The sequence below is a fragment of the Varroa destructor genome, unplaced genomic scaffold (genome assembly GCF_002443255.2).
Source record: "Varroa destructor unplaced genomic scaffold, Vdes_3.0 BEIS01000004.1, whole genome shotgun sequence".
Lineage (NCBI taxonomy): Eukaryota > Metazoa > Arthropoda > Arachnida > Mesostigmata > Varroidae > Varroa > Varroa destructor.
The window spans coordinates 25,526,348-25,545,761 of NW_019211457.1; the positions used below are offsets into that span (position 1 = coordinate 25,526,348).

The 19,414-nt window shown below is 40.5% G+C and overlaps 1 protein-coding gene and 1 long non-coding RNA gene across 12 annotated transcripts; one reads left to right on the top strand and one right to left on the bottom strand.

Annotated features, from left to right (window-relative positions):
- The first annotated feature begins 437 nt into the window (after positions 1-437).
- Positions 438-19,388, top strand: LOC111249784 (putative G protein-coupled receptor B0563.6). Of its 4 annotated transcripts, none has more exons than XM_022804086.2 (3): positions 438-736; positions 13,444-14,707; positions 17,162-19,388. In XM_022804086.2, exons 2-3 carry the CDS (start codon positions 13,793-13,795, stop codon positions 17,414-17,416), a joined length of 1,170 nt encoding a protein of 389 aa, XP_022659821.1. In that variant the 5' UTR covers positions 438-736; positions 13,444-13,792; the 3' UTR covers positions 17,417-19,388. The 4 variants fall into 4 exon arrangements, with proteins under 4 accessions (XP_022659821.1, XP_022659824.1, XP_086842160.1 ...); XM_022804089.2 differs by having other exon boundaries at positions 438-691; XM_086986034.1 differs by lacking the exon at positions 438-736 and adding an exon at positions 4,749-4,830.
- LOC111249786 (uncharacterized) lies at positions 733-12,603 on the bottom strand. Of its 8 annotated transcripts, none has more exons than XR_015325702.1 (4): positions 12,072-12,603; positions 8,155-8,266; positions 3,756-3,794; positions 3,390-3,510 (listed from the first exon to the last, which is right to left on the bottom strand). It is a non-coding gene; the product is annotated as an uncharacterized LOC111249786 (long non-coding RNA). The 8 variants fall into 8 exon arrangements; XR_002673085.2 differs by having other exon boundaries at positions 3,415-3,555; XR_015325705.1 differs by lacking the exons at positions 8,155-8,266; positions 12,072-12,603 and adding an exon at positions 4,497-4,607 and having other exon boundaries at positions 733-3,555.
- Positions 19,389-19,414: the final 26 nt, after the last annotated feature.

Below are 19,414 nucleotides of genomic sequence, written 5' to 3' on the forward strand. Positions count from 1 at the left end.
GCTGGAACTCAAACGTGGTCTACGCTTCTTTCGGGTCGACTCTAAACCCGATCGCACATTGTGGAAAGGATGCAAAACTGCTAACGGCTTACAGGAGCCGCTGTTGACGCTCCGTGCGCGATTATCCATTTGTAAACCGGTCAGTCGGCTGCGATCTAGTTCCGTATAGAAGTTTTGTTCAGATATTTCTGCTACCATCAGCAAAGTCATCGCAGTGGCCGGCATCGCCATGGTTTTGCTCTTGTCATATAGCATTTTGCTAGTTTGAGCAAAAGCGATATGAGTCTGACTGTAAAACGGGCCTGAATGAGTGGCTTCGTAGGCGGCAGCTCATAGCAGCGGAACCACACTAGAATGCCATAATAATATCATTACATAATGTGGTTGTACGGCCATTGGTGATAGAAGAAGACGTAAGTGATCCTGCCCTATTATGGCTGATGCTCACTAAGTGGTGGCAAATTGGCCCAAGTCGACGCTTTGAGAGGTCTAAGGGAGATGGTAGCGTGACAGACAGCCGGGAGGTGAAAACGTGCTCGTAAGACGTGTCTATTGACACGTGAAGATGTTGTTCTTAGTGGCTGATTTTGGAAACATATGAAAGTCAACGAGGCTAATTGGAACGGGTCGATTGGTGAGGCCGACATAAAAACCGAGCCTGAATCCTACGCAAGACGGCAGCGAAGCTGAGGTACGCATTGTGGGTACGGTTGGAGTAACTAAATATTAGGAGACGGTGAGTTGACCATTTATCTGTCAATTTAACTCTGTCGGAACTTTTATCGCTGTAATGTCTAATAATGTTGAACTGATGAGGACATGGCTTTCGGACACTGGTGTAGACTCTAAAGCTAAAGTGTTTTAAGTTTTACACCCAGAAGTGCATTGGGATGCTGACATCCATTAACATTACAAAACGAACATGTCTACGCTACTAATTCGAACCTAAGACTTACGTGTCCTTAGATTGAATAGGCGGATGCCTTGCCATCACACCAACGCAGAAAAAGGTCCTATAGACGCAAACAAACCTTGAGGCTCAAAGTAGGTTCTTATCGAATATTTGGCGAAGACTTTAAGGTTTCGCAACGGTTTCTTTAGATATTTGCCTATTTTAGGTTCGCTAAACATGTTGTATGTAACTGGATCAAAACTACCGGACAATTATGATCTGGCCTAGCGTGTGTTGATTTTTCTAAAGATATTTCAAAGGACGCACTGTATGTTATTTAAAGGTCGTATAAAGGTCGGTGTTAAGTATTAAGTAAAAGTATTTTTTATATGATATACAATTTCATATAACTAGAGATTAGTCCTAAAACGTTCATAAGTTGCTCATCTTATTAGACGTTTGATGAAACAGACTGATCTAATAAGTGTTTTCTAAACAAAAAACTTGTTTTAACGAACATTTTAAGCTTGCCACCTAAATTTTAATTTTTTTCCTGCTGGTGTGATGCTTCATACAAGACCAGTCATCGAATGCAATGTTCATTACTGGCGTACGTTAGAACAATCAATCAAAACACAAACAATAATAATACTAAAGCATCAAAATTAATTGTCGCTAAATCTAAGTCGTAGTACCTTTGATTCAGTTTTATCAGGAGGTGTGGGGCGCCACTGTTCTTAATGGATACGTTTTTATAAGCGTTGTCAATTTTAAACGGTAAACAAAAAAATCAACTTCCCTTATTGATTTAATTACATCAGTTAGTTATGGTCGTATTTGGTTAACGTAAAAACGAAACCGCTAGCAAATTCGTAGTTTAGCCTACTAAAGAGGATGGATTTTTTCAAATTTATATTTTAAACAAAGAGCACGTACAACCATAGAAGTACTAAAATCTCGTGTAAAAATTACTCCGACGGCCTTCACTTGTTCTTTGGCTAGGTGCCTAGCATTTCTGTTAAGCGTCAAAACGTGTTTCGTTGTTTTCTTTATGGGAGGGACGTGCATGCATTAGTTTCTACCTTGCCCCCCAAAAGTATTGGTTTTCATTTTCAGTTATATTGTATCTGTGGTATCCAGGTCAAGTTAGGTGGGTTTGTAGTCGTTCGGCCATTTGTTTGGTACTTTTCTTCTACTAGATTTCACAATTGTGAACCGATCCATGCAATTACTGGTATACATCCGGTCGAAATCTATGTACGCATATTAACGCTTATAAGAGAAATTTAATAAAATGTTTATATTTGACAAGCGAATATTTTTTACAGTGATGATATCCTGCCATGCGTAACTTATTATATATGCCTATATCAATCCAGTGACACATATAATAAATTGCATACAGGGAAGCCCTAGCCTGATCCTCCCGTTCACCGTAACATTTAACGTTAGCATGCCACAGTAAGAATTTTCTCCATCGTCTTTATTAACGATAACAGTCGTTCTCTCACGTCTATCTAGCTGTCGTTGCGAGGAACACGTTCTTATTGAATCTGTTGACGAAGTTTTTGTACAAGCTCGTTCGCGCCTCGAGCTGAGTGATGGCGTGAACCTCGCCTATCTTCGACGCTCTGGCGCAGCTGAACGCTCTTTCTGTCGGTACCTTCATATGCAAGAAATACACAAACACGCTGCTGCCTTTAGGTATCAGGCTCATACATGCAAAGTCGACTATGATGAGTGTGACAGCCACAGGTAAACTATCCCCGAACTCTATCGAAAGTTATGGGCCTGTGGAAAATTTGACCTTGTACCTGATTCGAGAGTTCGATATCTTTCGAACTAGCCGATTTTGGATAGTTCAAAGACAATGTATACTTTTATTCAAACATACATGGTACTGCACGTTCACTCCTTAAGGCACTTAGGTTTTGTCGTACGATATTACGCAAGAATTATGCTCACATAACGACACAGGGTCGTTAACCAATTTCTTAGTTACTATTATTAAATCTGGAGCGATAGCAACCAAGTTTCATGCGTGCACGTTCTTTAGACCTCGTCGTCGTTCCTGTGAAGCCGTCCCGACAAATTTTGCAATACCCACTAGACACGATTTAGTACGGGGCTACAATTGGGCTAGAAAACAATTGCTTGGGTCGCATAGCAGGGCCGTCCCCATGAGCACAGCGAAAGACATTTACTTCCGATGCGTGATTCAGCGAATACGATCAGCATAGCTCAAGATGATAAAGCAGTAGACTGTATGGAGGTTGTAGCCGCGAATTCGGCGCGTGTCTCTAAGCTAAGAGAGGGCTAAGAAACACAAGACGTCTCAAAACGTAAACGACGTCGGCTAGCTGCCTGGTGGGCAGCAGTATATGTTGTGTGAACGCACGTCAGAATAAGAGAATATCACTTTGGGTCTGCGTTGGTTCAAGCGTTGAAAAATTATTGCCCCAAGTTTCGTTAGCTTCAGAACCAAATCAAGTATAAGGCGACGTTTTGGTAAAGCAGAGTAAGCTCTTTAGCATGCCGTTGTTGAGGAAGAAATGCCTGAAAGGGCGTTGTGACGTCAGGCCGTGCAGGTCCTAGCACCTCGTTTATGGTGAAATGAACTGGTTACAAGAAAGGCAGATATTTAGAGTGATTAAGCACCTCAGCTGAAACGTGATCAGATAGTTAGGTTTTGTACAGTAATTGACGTCCACTATAATCTATGCTAGCTTTGTGGTAAACCATATACGCAACGACGAGAAAAATTGACGTGTAGAAGCTGCATTATATCTCAAAATGAATAGATATGTTTGAATAAACCACGACAAAAGCGAATATTTAAAAGAACGGATGGAAATAAACGTACCGCGTATTCCTGGACGTGTTGTATCATCGTGCGACAAGGCTGTAATTGACAGTCTAACATGTTAAAGCTTACTATTCGGTTCAACCTTAGTAATGGGGCCAACATTAACTCGAACTTAAAGTTCGAAACGGCGAATTGCTACTGTAAAGTTATCGATCAAAAAACGAAAAAAAAAAACTAAATTCGAGGATTTTTCGCGCCATTCAGTTATTCTACATAGATGTTGATCCTTAAGGTTCCTTAACGATTTGGATATATAAAACATCTTAAAGAAACGAAAGGCTTGCCCAGTCTTTTTTTTTTCAATGGTCCTGTTGTCATGCTCAGTCGATCCGCATCGATGTCTGTATCTCAAGGGGAGAATTATGTACTAGAGATGCGGAGGCAGATTGTATACATAAATGAGCAAATGAGCTTGAGGTTTAGCTTTGCAAAGTCATTTTGCTTCACTAGATCATTATTATTCAAAGACAAAGGAAAAAACAATATTGCCAAGGCCTCTTTTGCCGCTCGAAGTTACAAGATTATGAGTAAACGCTTTTTTAGCTGGAAACCGTACGTTGATTATAGTCATGAATAATAGAAAAAATCGGAAGACGACATTGTACAGCAGACACTTCTACCAGAATATACACAACGTATGGGCAACGTTAGGGATGGTGCAAGATGACCTATCTTCAACGATTTTCAGCGTGGCGACGTAAGCTAGAAGTTGTGTTTGTGGGCGGAACCATGACTAACCATTATTATTATATATAACCATTATAATGCTGCTAATTAACACGAATCGGTAATGTACGCGCCGAAACGATTCGCAGCATCGCGTGCTCGCGAAGCGGTAATCTGCCACGATACGAGATGACCTATGCAACATCATATTGTTATCATATCATATCATAGTGGTCAAATCGTTGTTGATACGTAATGGCTTCTGCAAACGGCTCAGCGCCCCCTGCACGGTTGGCAACTACCACCATAGGAGTGCAGGCATTACTAGCGGCTTCGTCGGTGGCCATCTGTCTACGCCGAGCAAAAGGAAGCGGGCTTCCGGAAGATGGAAAACGTGTGAGAACAGGTGCGATTTGACGGAGTTAATTCTAACACGAAAAGTATTGCTTGAAGAAAATTCGGTGCTTAGAAACACAGTCCTGGCAGGTATCGTAAGCTGTTTGTGGTTATTTAATACACTCTAATTTATTATTTTTGCTTTCGTCTTCGTCTGGTAAAGCGAAGGAATAGATATCAAAATGCACTGAGAAATCGGATCTTGCTAAATCATGAGAACGTTTGGGTGACCCCGGCCAGCAGTTGGTAGGGTAATAATTTTTGTACAGAACTTTTCAAATTAGCTATGGTCATTTAATATTGTTTCAGTGATTTTCACATAATCTAACCCGACCATTTTCAATGTTCACTCACCAATGCATGATGGTAAAATGTGGTTATTTTTTAGAGCGCAATCAACGGTATGGTCACCAAGAACATGGAGATTGCAGGCGATACGTTAACGTTAATACGATTAATTGTATTGTCATATTGGTTTTCTTAGAGTCGTTCTGTTTCACCCAAAAGAGGTTCGTCATTGTGTACCTAGTAGGTGCACTGAGTGGTAGGCCGAAAAGGACCACAACGTTACTCTGTTTGAATTACGTTGTGATGCCCAACTAATGATGTACGGCTGACATCTTTCGTTAAGTTAATTAAAGTATCATTTATCTGTTCATAAATATAGAACTATTCACACAATTTGTTACTAATTAGCCTCACCTGGACAGAGTTATAAGCATCTGAAGAGACTACATCTGTAAACTACTACTTCCATGTATGAATATTTTTCCAGTCTTCCTCTCAGAATGTAGCGGCTCACGTATAAGGGCCTATTCGCGCTTAGGAACACTATGAAGCCACGATACGCGATGACAAAAAATTACTAATAATAACAAATTCCGACAAGAAGTTCTTCTCTCATTTTCTTAGTGATATATGTTATTTTTACGCCAAACAAGGAAAATTGGATGACAATATGACCGGCAGTTAATTCGGCTTACGGTTTCCTCTTAATTGATAGATCTGTAGTTGTAGGTGTACAGTCTACAAATATCAGCTAACATGTGTCATAGAAACGGAGTATCTCATTTGATTGGAGCTGTCTCAGATCGGCCTGGACCGCTGTTCTTTTACAGCTGAATAGATCTTTGATAAACAGAGGACCGTGTGTCTTATGAGCGGATCCTCCAAACGGCGTAACAGTAACGCGCGCTGATGTATGCATGTTGATCTATACCCCATATATAAACGCGTGCATCACGCCACACTCAAGCGATTATCTGCTTAGATATATAATTTTACTTACGAAATATGTATGAAAAGCAGGCCAGGGGAAATAAATCTTTGCTGTACGCGGACCCCCATAGCTGGGGTGGCAGCCTGACTAACAGATAACAGCCGTTAAACGATTGAGATATACAAAAAGTACCGCAGTTATATGTAGTATATACAAAATAAACAGCAACAACCGGTTGAGAAAGGCCGATGAGAGACCATTCTCCGTTCCTAGGATAGTGGCACTTACAGCTGGGGCAATCTCTTTATGACAATAGCCGTGTCATCAATGGACAATATCGTCAATACACAGGAGGACAAGCGGCACGGGACGAACCAATAAAGGAATCACGATCATCAGCACCAACAATCGTAAGAACAATAGTGTCGCGCTTCAGTTTGTTGTCGTTGGAAGAAAGGCAAAAAAGAAAGGGGTAATAAGGAGAAAGGGAGGGCCAGTTTCTTACTAGGTGCCATTTTCATTGCTAACAACAACAACAACAACAACACCAATAAAAATATCACGACCACTTTCATCATTGAGGCAACGCCACCAAAGCCGTTGGGAGCGGCAAGCATTGTACTATATGACGTGTGCACTATATGCATGTACAATACGTAGTCAGTCGTCCACTAACCCTGACCTTGATCTACGCGGGCAGGCAACGATCAGCTGCCAGCAGTAGGTCCACAGACAGAGAAGTCAGCAGCGTGACAATACGGGCCCGACATGACAACAAAATGATAACGCAGGAGCAGCAGTAACAACAGTCGCAATGGTGGCACCAGAAGCAAAAGGAAACTGTACTACATGGCAACAGGCCGACGATGAAACCGGTTACCGACGATTAAGCTGTGGAGGTACTTGTGGCCGATTACGGTCGACCAGGCCGGCAGCCACATAAAACGCTATAGGAGACGTGTTGTTACGCAGACTGGCGTGTCGTGTGGCCCAGCTATGAGGCGGCTATCTGCCAGTCTCGGACGAGCTGGTTGCTCGTATTGCTTCTAGCCGTTTCTGTGCCTGACACAACTGCTGCTACCTCTGTTATGACTACTCGTTCGGGTGCCGCGTACTAAAATTTACACCTCACCTTAGCTGCTCTGTAGAAGTATTACCGTTGGCAGTACTACACGTGATTGCAACGTCGTAGACGGCGTTGTTAGCGGACCAAAGCCCGACAGAGACATTTGCCAGTGGTGTTTCGGGGCAACTGTCATTACAGACTACTACAGCAGGAGGAAAAACTTTTGTAGACAGACCAGCAGACAACGTGGCGATGGTCATTGCGATGCTGTTTGTAACGATAGCGGGAGATACCTATTTCAGAAAATGAATGTATTTTCATAGAAATTCGGACACGGCGCCAATGGCGATAGGGGTAACAGCCGCGATCGGATACGAATAAAACACACTCTGACTGTACTAGTATTGCAGGTGGAGAAAAATGGCTGTATAGGACATGCGCAGTTCTATTCTGTATTATTATCTATACACATATATATCGTTATCGTTCTTAAAGCGTGCGAAGAATCTTGTTGTATTTCCTTCGAAACACATTGGCGCTTACAAATGCCCATTGAACAAACGCTCAATGGGTTACAACATTTTGGACCAAGCTAATGGCATAATTACGTATGATATGCAATCGGGTAATATTTTGCAGTCACGATAGTACCTACAGATAAATCTAGGAGAGCCGTTAAATCTACTTATGCTTACATTCTAAACATTTCTGAGACGGTCGATTCCTGGTCCGTCCCCCGCCAGATTCGTCACAGCGACTTGTACTTATGACCAATGCTAAATTTAATATAGCATATAAATGACGATGATTAAAGAAGGACGCTATTCTTAAATTAGCGATAAGGGCTGGTAGAAGCAGCAGGAGCCCCCAACCATTATCATGTCATTAGTATGCCAATAACAAGTTGTTCTTGTGAGGTGGCTTGCTTTCGACACTGTTGATTTACGTACTAAAGGAAACAAACAGCCGGAAAGCTGAAGACAAACGGCCGGCGTACGTCATGTCAGATCTTTCTGTGAAAGTGACAAAGGTGAAAGATACAAACTTACGTCTTCTCTGTTCGCGTCAAAGACTGTTCCAATCAGTAAATGATCATTCGCATGCGTTGAAGTAATCCATATATGGGGCGGAGGGGCCGGTCCCGACCGTAACTGGGTTGCGCTGGGTCACAAGCAAATAAAGTATAATATACAGGACGTCTTTACTTACTGATACGGATATTGTTTGTATGTGATTTTATAGCGTAAAAATGCTCGATTCGAAGTTAAATTATTGCATTTGCGGTAGATGAGTGTGTACACTGCAGTTTCACAGCCGTATCGAGACTTCACTGGAACCAATATCCGCATTATAATATTATAGAAAATGATAAGCTATCAGTTATCAGCAACATTGATATCAATCTGATCAATGGCATTGTCTCTCTCTCTCTCTCTCTCTCTCTCTCTCTCCACTAATAACTTGAGAACTGATCCGAAAATGACACGTAGAATAGAATCAAATCATTACGCTTCGAAAAAAGCGTCGATATCTTAAGTTTGAAATGTGTCTAGAGAATGTAAAGTGGTTCAGTGGGGCACGCGAAGACTTTGACTTGCAGATAAAAAAAAAAAAAGCATCATTCATGCAGAACTTGAGTTGACTGATTAAGAGATACAATGCGTGTTCCACTACTGCTACGAATGTTATAAACGTATTCGACGAAAGTGGTGATTCACTGTAAGATTTTTTAATTGTTTTGAATCGGTCGGTTTTGAATCGGTCGACCACTGCATTTATAAATTTGCTATTCATTTTTATTAAAATCTTTTGCTCTTACATAGAAGCAATTAGTTTATTTGATAGTGGCACGCAATGTAGCGTCAAGAAGACCACAAAAGTTTCTTCCCATCAATAGGTCGTTTTAAAAACATCATTGCGATTTCCTGTAGGTTGACAAGTTCACTTCGATTTAAAATGGCATGGCTTCTTCCGTCAGCGCGCCGACGTACAAATCCACAGGCCCGTCTTGTTGCGGTCATAAACAATTATAAAATCCCTACATTATGCCTTCTGTGACAATTATCGAACATTACGAATCAATTGATTAATATTCGCTTATCACCCTCACAATGGCAGGATAGCCGAGTAAGTGCCATGTTTTTAAGTAACAGTAATCAACTAACACTATCTATTTCCTATATATGGGAAGTTGTACTAGGGAAGGTTACGGGAACTCCACGAAAACTTCATCTTATGACGTCAGCACTTATTCATCTATCAAAACGATTTAAAGCTTATCCGTGCCGCATATCAATTATTCAACACCTTGCCTAAATCAAAGGTTCATCTAGGTTACGGTTCTGCAAAACAGCCTGTAACCTGTAAAATTTTAAGGATTTAGACAGATTGTTTTCAGGCAAGAAAAAAACAATTTTGTCAATTTAACTATTGGTAATAAATGCATGCATACATACATACATAGTTGTGACAGGTTAATTTTTCCCAGAGATATTCGCTCTGTGCTAGTCTTTCTATATAAACCTTTTCATTTCGCACGTATTTCCTTACCTACGGACCTTAGGAACTCTGTTTATATATTTTCCGCTTATATAGATTTCCGAATCATATTCACACATGTAAGACTGTTAGAAACTATACATGGACTGGCTCCAGAAAAGTCGTCATATCGTTTGGGCACACTTGAAAACATCGGTTTCACCTCGAACTTTGTGAAACCTCTACGAGCATCAGCTGTTTACTCGGGAGGCGTGGGACGGTCCCTAATCGTAACCGTGCTCTCCCCGGCTCTTAGCTCAACCCTGATAGATTGCTTTACACAGACATCCGAACGTCGTCTTTACAAACAATAGTTCAGCCGGTAGCTTCAATCCGCAAGACACCTTACCCTCTAGTAGCTAACGGAAACACCATATACTTTCTGCCAATTTCTCAATAAGCATCGTGTCCTAAAAAGCCTACGATGATGACCCCTAACTCTTTCATTGTTAGCTCTATGTAAATTGCATTACAAATAGTACAATCAAGATTCTTCAGAACACGTGTTTTTGCGTGAAAGAGGCATCTGTTCAATTTGCACCTTTACCTTCATTGAAACACTAGGTTATTACAAGAGCTTTACCTAGTAGACAACAGCTTCTAAGTCAATTAATTCAACGGCAGCTAAGATGACAGGTTTCATCGCGGAACTAAAGCCAGCGGCCTCACTCGTTGAAGCGGGAAAATTTTCACATGCGTAAAGTGTAAACAAAGTATGTACGAATAACTGATTTTAAATGATTACATTCCTTAGAAATAACTACATGTGGTTAAGTACCACATCTATCTAAAAAGCAGATGGAGAACGCCATTGGCCTTCAGTAACCCAGAGACCTGAACAGCTCACTATAAAGCTCCAAATTTCTGATATTGTTAACTATCAAAGCTACATATTATAGCTGGTTCTAAACGGCGTTCGGAGAATCTCTGAAGATGAAGGGCGGCGTGGTCTACGCACATATCTTTCGAGTGCTTTGCCATAATGACCATGTACATGCTACCATTGCTGGTTTGAATTTTACAGTTGCAAATTATGGCCATGGCTCATTGTTGTCATGTCGGTGCTCAGGTATGTTTGAAAAAACCCAGGCAGGCCCATTAAAATGCATCTACAGACGGGAAAGTCAACAAACGATGGAAAGAAATATGGCATATGGGCGCTTATATCGGGGCTGACACACAGCACGTGACCTTGCCCTTCGCGGTTTGGCGGGGATTAAAGTAGGCCCAGCAGATAGATCCCTGTAGTAACACCTCACGATTCAGATCTGGCCCGATTCATTAACAGGCAGTAGAGACTGACAGTCAGCCGCGCGTTAGCCAAAAAATTCTCTAAGGACAAGCAGTTCGTCTTGGTTGTCTATGGACGCGCTATTGTCAAGATGACGCAGCCGAACAATGATAACATAATTGAAAGCCTTCAGCTGTTCAAGCAATGAAAATCATTAAACAATTCAAATAGTTGCTTGGTTATTCTCTTCCTTGTAAAGAAATCCATGCTGGAACTGAAACTATGTGTTTTTCGTATACCGAAAATCTGATGATTAAATGAACCTTTTAGATAGCTTAAATTCGATACATTGCTGCCGTAGTGATGAGTATGAATGTCCTTTCATTAAAGAAAACTTTCAGTTTCTCACGAGCACACTTTTATCATTAAGCAACATCGTTTCCACCACGAAAATTAGTCAGTTTTACACGCACACTTTGAAGTAAGCTGATGTATGTGATAATACGAACGAAGTAATGAACAGGGTATGCGTATGTAACATTTTTTACACGTTGATGATGTCACAATCATTAACCCCCTACACGTATAGGGTCATTCCGTTTTCTTATTTAATATTTAATAATAACTATAACAACCTGTTAAACTTTCCTATTTACCATAGGAGGATACCTTTTAATTCGAAACTAGACGAATTGACGCAAACGCTCATTCTAGGTAGTATATGGGACTAAGCGGTTGATATTGTGGTGCCATACGTTAAGGGAATTCTTGCTTACTCTGTCAGAAGTCTAACAAATAAATAACCAGACAACAGAGCCAATCCTTTCTAGCGTGGCTGAAGTATACCTCGGTGACAGCAATAGCAACAACACTACTTAACCCCATTTGAATTCGATCTTTGACAGCCGGCCTCTCCCACTTGCCCCACACTTGGATAAACCGAAACGAAACGGTCAAATTTATCCGTACTCCGTCGATTTATCTAATAGCAGCTGGCCGCAATTAATTCCCTTATCGATCCCTGACTAACCATGTCTCAATGGAAGGAATACCAAGCCAAAAACAAGCAATACTCTATATAGAGTATTGCTTTATCGGGCCATGCAACCAATGAGACTGTATCAGTGCGTGTATGTTATTCTAAAGAACGAACACAGTTAGAATTCTTACCAAACAGCCGTTGAATGAATAGCTTACCCCAAACAGCGCATGAGCTAGTGACAATAGAGAATGAAACAAACTATTCTCTAGCCAGCCGTAAAGCGGTTCTGTCTCATACACATAGCGGTAAGGTTGTTCTGCTCTGCGCGGAGATCCATACTCGAAGCTTTCGCGCGGATGGGGGATCGCATAAGCAATTCAAATGGCTAGAAAGTGATCAGTTGGTGATCTTCGCTGTAGTTGTCATGCTAATATTCTGATGTCTGACCCAAAGGGGACTCCTAACAAGATTAGTAATAGATGGATCTCTGGGAAGGTTTTGTCGTGGTAGTTGGCTCCATAATCGAAAGCAATAGTCAGCCTTTGAAGTAGCTGCTAGATGGGCTATTCTTCATTATGTAATGCACCTTACCCTTCGTTGTTCATTTTTTACAGCAACTTTTTGACCTACCAGCTACTAACACAGTGAGAACTCATAAACCCACAAGCTAACATAGAACGTAGACGATGATCGAACCAGCCATATTCAAACAGACCATTTACGAGCACGTTATGACCACAGTAACTCTTGGCCTCGTCCAATTAGCTGCTGATTACTCGACTGATTATTTTGTGCCACTCCGAGGTCCCCTTTGAAACTGAGATTCTTCGCGTTTACCAGGCGCAATGCTTAGTGATAGCAATGGTCGGATTAACTTGGTGCCAACATCTGTCGATTCTGTGTAGCGTTATGTATGAACTTCATCCCGTCACGATGGTCAAAATAAAAATGATATTATTATCGTATAAACTTGTCGCCACATTATTTCCTTCGAAGACCACGTGTGTCAATCCTTTAAGCTTATCCCAGCCATTTATGCAACACAGTGGAGCCGCCTATCGTAACTGCCTGCCAGCTAATGGACGGCTTAAAAAAAGCGCAATTAAAAACACAACTATAAGATACTGACCCGAATGCTCCAATAGGGTTACGTCCACATCGCTGTAGCCGTACGTAACGCTCATTTCGAACTGCATCAGCCATTTTATAATGGCGGGAAAAGCATTGTTCGACCGTTCGACATAAACCGACAAAGCAACGGAACAGCTGAAGCTGGCAACCGATGTTCCTCGAAAGTTGACTCACTTGGCAGATTGATCGCACTATCTTAAACATATTTGCGTATGTGAGTGTGTGTAGTGGAATACATTGTACACGGAGATTTACAGGGGTGCGTGAATCCCTGCGTAGGTCTTCATAGCCAAGTGAAGGGCATACGCCAGCTAACCGTGATAACGATGCCACTTAATATACCATAAAGCGACAACTTAAATCCGTCTATATAGATAAAGGCTCCACTTGATCTATTGTACACTTATTTCCTCTTTAAGTCATCTTCATCTTCCCCTGTTTCTATTTGTTTTTCAGGTGAAATGACGTCATTTTACGGCTTGACTAATCCTGAGTTGCGGCACTTTAACATATAACAGTCACACTGTGACGGATGTAGACTAGCTCAAGCCCGTTTTGCACCCAGAGCTTCATTTGCATGTGACATTCTTCCAGGAAATGCTTTTGTGCCCGCCCAAAGCTTCGCGCTTAATGATGCCTCATAATCACAAAAAAGTTCATCAGGTTATCCGTCATTTTCAAGGCGATAGACGGTGGCTACACAGTTAGTGGCCTAAAAGTGAATGTGGAATTTGTCCTATTTTTAACTACCAGAGTCAATATTATTGTGTAGGTTACTAGAAGTCAAGGTTTCGGAGTGTCGGTGATGAGTTGGAGACGATGGTCCGCAGACACGGCTAGTTACTGTCCATCAGCCGAAGATGCTATTCTTAAAAACTTCGCGGGTTTTGATCGAGCGGCGTTGGAGGAACTCCAGGAACGCATTGCGACGGTTAAATTGTTGGCTTATGGCGTCACAGCAGTCGGGATCATTGTACTAGGCCTTGTAGGCAACATTATAAACCTCATCATCTTGACCCGGCCAAATCTCAAAGGAGTCACCTATGTCTATCTTACCTGGCTGGCGACGTTCGATTTTCTGTCTCTAACTTTTGCTATCTTCTCCGTACTCCGACTGCACGGTATCCAGCCGAAGTCCTATGTTGCAGCATTTTTCTACGCCCATCTAGAAATGCCGCTGGTAAACTCGGCGATGACTTCGTCGATCTTTATTGTACTGGCAGTCACGCTTGACCGATACTGGAGCGTGTGCTTACCTTCTCGATATAAAGATATTCACACCGAACGATGGGCACATTTAGCTATATGTATATCGTTTATAGTACCCATTTTGCTGTATATACCGGTCGGGTTTCAGAAAGAACCGACCTTAGTGATAAACCCGCACACAGGTCAGGAGGAATGGGTCCCCTGCGACCGTCTGTCGGTATCGCAACATCCCGCTTATCGGCTGTACCTTTTCGTCAAAGAAGTAATTGTTCGCGTTGGCCCTGTCATAGTGATTGCTATGCTCAATACCACCATAATTCTGACGTTCCGACGCTTAGCGAAAAAACGAAAAAGCCTGGTCAAATCAACGGAAGGTCGACGTTTCGCCGAAGAACGCCGTCTCGTTATTCTACTAGCCTCGATTGTGATCATGTTCTGTGTCTGCATGACGCCAGCTGCTATTAACACCGTCCTTAACGGTGATCGTATGGAGAACAATTACACTTACCAGGTAGGTTAGTAAGAAAAAAATATTTTATAAAAAAGGATTCATATTTTGACTGGCTGTTTTTAGATACGTGCAAGCCGAAAATGCTAAGATTATAGAGAAAATGAAACGAAAACGCAAGTGGGTGCCTTAGCAATGCCCATGCAGAAATACGTAATCACGCTTCGTAAGATATGCCCGATTCTGAAAGATGATGCTATTTAATTAGACTTATTAATAAAGAAAATCCTTTTAGTTTTTACTTTATTCATTCATGCATTTTTCTATTTATAGTGATAATCGTTTTTTTTTTTATTAAAAAATTATTAAGAACTGTCGTAAAATTATCAATTTGACAACAGTTATTGAAAATATTTCATTGTTGAAATGTACGGTAAGTATTCTGTCAAGTTCCTGTAGGCGATTACTAGTAGAAACAGAAATATATTAAATTGAAAAATGTCATATTCGCTTCTAACCGCATCGAAAATGGTGACAATGTTTTAATCATATGGCGAATGTCATATTTGCCAAAATAATCAGTGCAGTATCTAGATATACAAAAATTTGTTAATGACTCTAAATTAATAACAAAACACATATACAAGTCTATTATTGCTCACTTCACGTAGATGTCCAGTATATTACACATACGCACGAAAGCATTATTTATAACCATATTATTACGATAGTTCAAGATAAATGGAGCATTTCCGCGTCCATTAGTCAAAGTTGTTCAGTATAAACTCGACCAACTCGTCTGACGAAGGTCAATGCAATACACATTATAATAAAAAGTAAAGTGGGACAACATTTTAAAGTAAATAAATGATTAGACCAGCGGCTCGTTGTTCATATGCCTAATGTATCACGTTGGTAAGCTCCCTTCCTGTCCTGAACGGAATAGGTCCTGTATACTGTCAAAGCCGAAAACAGATATTCCTCATTAATTCCTTGGACATAATAGTTAACACACCTTCCTACCAAAATTAAAACTGTCTCACACATAATTTCCTATTTTTTTTTCTTATTCTCTACAAATAAATTTCGAGCATTCCATCATACTTTAATGGGCTTGCACATTTAAGACTCGTCACTTGAGAATCTGGCAGTTTGTACATTTCATCGAATCTGTATGATCGCCATAGTTTTGCTAGTTTTAGTATTGTGTATGAAGCCAATTCTTATAATATATAATAAGCCCTTCTACGAATTGAAATATATGAGGGAAATCACGTCTTAAATAATTATACAGGTTGTTGCTGCTGTAGGAAAATTTGCGCCTACTGGTCATCATTTTTTTTTCGTCTATGTAAAGCTTTTCATATAGAGATGTGTAAGACTAGAGGTTATGAAAACTCTGGATCTGTGCACCATTAGCAACCATTGGTTATTCTGAAGGCCATGACGATGGCTAGAAAAATCTGAAACATAAGTTAATTGTTCTGACAAAGTGAATTAACCTAGCCTGTGCGTCCTTTTTTCCTTATCCTTCCTTCAACAAATATTAGATTTGTCTGTTCAAACGTACAATCCTAACAAGCAACAACTCTTAGCTCAACTCCATTTCTCTAATATTGGTTATTGGTCGATTATTTCGCTTAGGTCTACTAGCTATGGCTTTCATATATTTCAAAGTGGATAACTTTACATATGAGTACAAATTACAAGTACTACACATGGCTATCTGCTGGAGTTGCTCATTTTAAAAGTAACGGTATACATATAAGTTTAACTAGACGTTCAAAATACACTATTATTCTTAGTTGTGTAAGCAAACAAGCTTAATTACAGTTTGCCAAATTGATTTTATAGAAATATAATTCGTTTTATGGCGCCGACCGAATGGTTCGATATTTGGTTGCCGGGGCCTTGTAAAAGCTCGTCTTAGATATATCTAGAAACGTAATGCAGTTGGTCTTAATTGGCTAGCTTCGCTATTTACCTATCGCCCGTAATATAACAACAACTCTATTATACATAAAAAAAATGTCAATTGTTTTAGTTACAGTTTTACAGTAAGATGGTGATTTCGCAGCAGCGAGCAAGATACGACTGCTTCTATTAGTAGACTTAGGTCAGGCGATAATCTTGACATTGGCTTTTATATTGCCTTTAGCGATATCCCAAGCTAGGGAACTTGGGCTACTTATAATTCTGATCATTTAAGAGCATCACTTCAACTCATAACTAGAAATGACGCACGTTGTGTACGATGGACCGTGCACAACAAGACAATTACCTTGTGGAATCCTTAATATATACACGTAGCAAGCAGAAGTTAATAGAAGAGGTGGAAGAAAGAAGGATAGACTTCACTCGCTTCCGGGCTATGTATTTATTTTCGGATCTGGAAGTGCTCAGCGAGGTTAATAGCATCTAGCTCGATGAGTTCAACTGTGTTCTGCACCGACAATTAATCCAGTCGCCTCGGACACGCTTGTAACCAACTTGCTGTTCTCGATTTCGTCTCAACAGGTGTTTCGTGCCTTCGCTAACGATATGGAAATTAGCAACTTCGCGACCAACTTCTATGTCTACTGTTTATGCTCAACAGAGATCCGCGACACATTTTGCCGTGTATTTCTGAGACCCTTTTTGTGGCTCATCCCACGAACCGCATTCGGGGTCTCAACGTCTGAGCGAACTTCGCCTTCGAGAGACAACGCTTCAATAGTCATGACGCCAAGCGGCAGCCGAACCCCACATGATGGGCTGCCACTCGACGTGTGACTGCAACATACACATTGTCACATCGTTGGCCTTAAGAGCTCCAGCGCCATTTTGAAGCTCATGAACTTGCACGTGATTCAAAGATTTATCACGCAGTCCTTCATATTTGGACACACTTTGAAGATTTTGATTTTATTGCATGAAGGCATTCGCGATGAATGTTGAATGTATCGGCTATATATGAGACGAGATGTATTTGTCCCATCAACCTGTGTATGCATTGTATAGGAATGTCCCCGAGATGTTGCAGTGGTATCATGCTTGTGCGCTGCAATTAGGGAACCTAGATTTGAAATCGGGCATAGACACATTCTGTTTTGTGTTAAAATCCTGCCGTACGAAGCTGTGCTTAAGCGGTGTACATGGACGTAAAACTCGAAACATCCATAATTATTTATTCTATAGGAAGCATACAGTTATACTTACATTAACGTAACATGCGATAGGAACACTACGCTCAGCAACGGTTTATCAATTAAGATTCAAAAACCTTGAACTTACATCGGAACTTGAAATACAGTAACAAACGGCACGTGCAGAAACAGCCCTCTTTCTATCTTCAATGCAGTGTCGTATCGAATTCTCGATTTGGTGTCTTTCGCATCGGATATATATTTAGTCAGGACTACATCTACCCTGTATTTTGCTATAAAGAAAATGAAGTACTCATATTACTGTATAATGTACTATATATATTTTAGCAAGAAAATTAAGTGCTGGGTTATTTTCGTTTGTGCATCTACATATGTCCTAGAGTTTGATTGTTGATTTTGTATAACCTACTATCCGGTGGCTCAGTGGTATGTGATCTTTTAAACAAGTGAATACAAGAAACGGTATGTAACATACGGCATTCATACAAGCCATACACACCATTCGATTTAATTTTTGTACCAACTAAATTCGATGTTGGCTCAATTAAATGTACTGTAGTTAACAGCGAACCGTCCATAGAAAAATTTAATTCACCCTTGGCCACTAAAAACAGTTATTTAACATTGTATATTAGTTTCGATTCGCCCATTTCTGGAATTTCAACGATCACATCAAATATTACGCTTCGCTTTGAAATATTTTAGCTTTCAAATACGTATGGTGTGCCGGATAGCTACTTGTTTTGCGGCGTTCAGGAACAATAACGCGGAAGACCTAGATAAAGCAACGTGTAGTAAATTGCCAGTGTAAACATCAAGCCAAGCATTGTTCGTTGAAACAGACACAAACGTGATTTAAACAAAAGGTGTAGCTTTTTCCAAGGACACGGTCTGGTAAACGATTGAACCTTGATAAGATCGAACGCAAAGGGCAAGTCACCAAATAACATTCACCACTTTTATCGGCCGCTCACCTTTGAAACATATAATGGAACAGGTACGTGCAATTTCTACTTTATTTGTAGGTTTTAGTGAAAAAAAGTATTTGTAAATACGAGAAATTGCCTGTACTTTGCCAGGCCCTACAAGTGCATCATAGTTCAAGATAGGCAAAATAAGCATCCGTCAGAGGCTTTGCAAGCTAACGTGGTAATGATAGAGTGAATAATGGAAATTATCGAGCGAGGAAATTTTTCTTAATCGACCAAGTTGCCAAATACGTTTTTCTGTAAGGTTTTTAAACTTTAATTTAAATCTGTATAACGTTTCGTCTGAGAGACTTTGTAATGATGCTCCCTTTGTTTTCAAGATGTGCAACGCGTTTTTATTTGTTTCTGATGGGTTACCTGATCTTATTTTGCTAAACAAAGCATGAGCAGAAATTATTCTACAAATAGATGATTTCATAAATGGAAAATCGCACAGAGCGTTAGATAATAAAACTGGTCAATCCGTGACTCCCCGGAAAAGCGAAAGAAAGGGAAACAAAAGAAAGTTTCTGTAAACTATGTAAACCCATGTAAATATATATGTATATATGCATATGTGCTATAAGCAACAGTATATCAATAAAAGGCAAAACTCTTTACGCTAACGAACGTTTTGAGTTGTCACTTTCAGTATG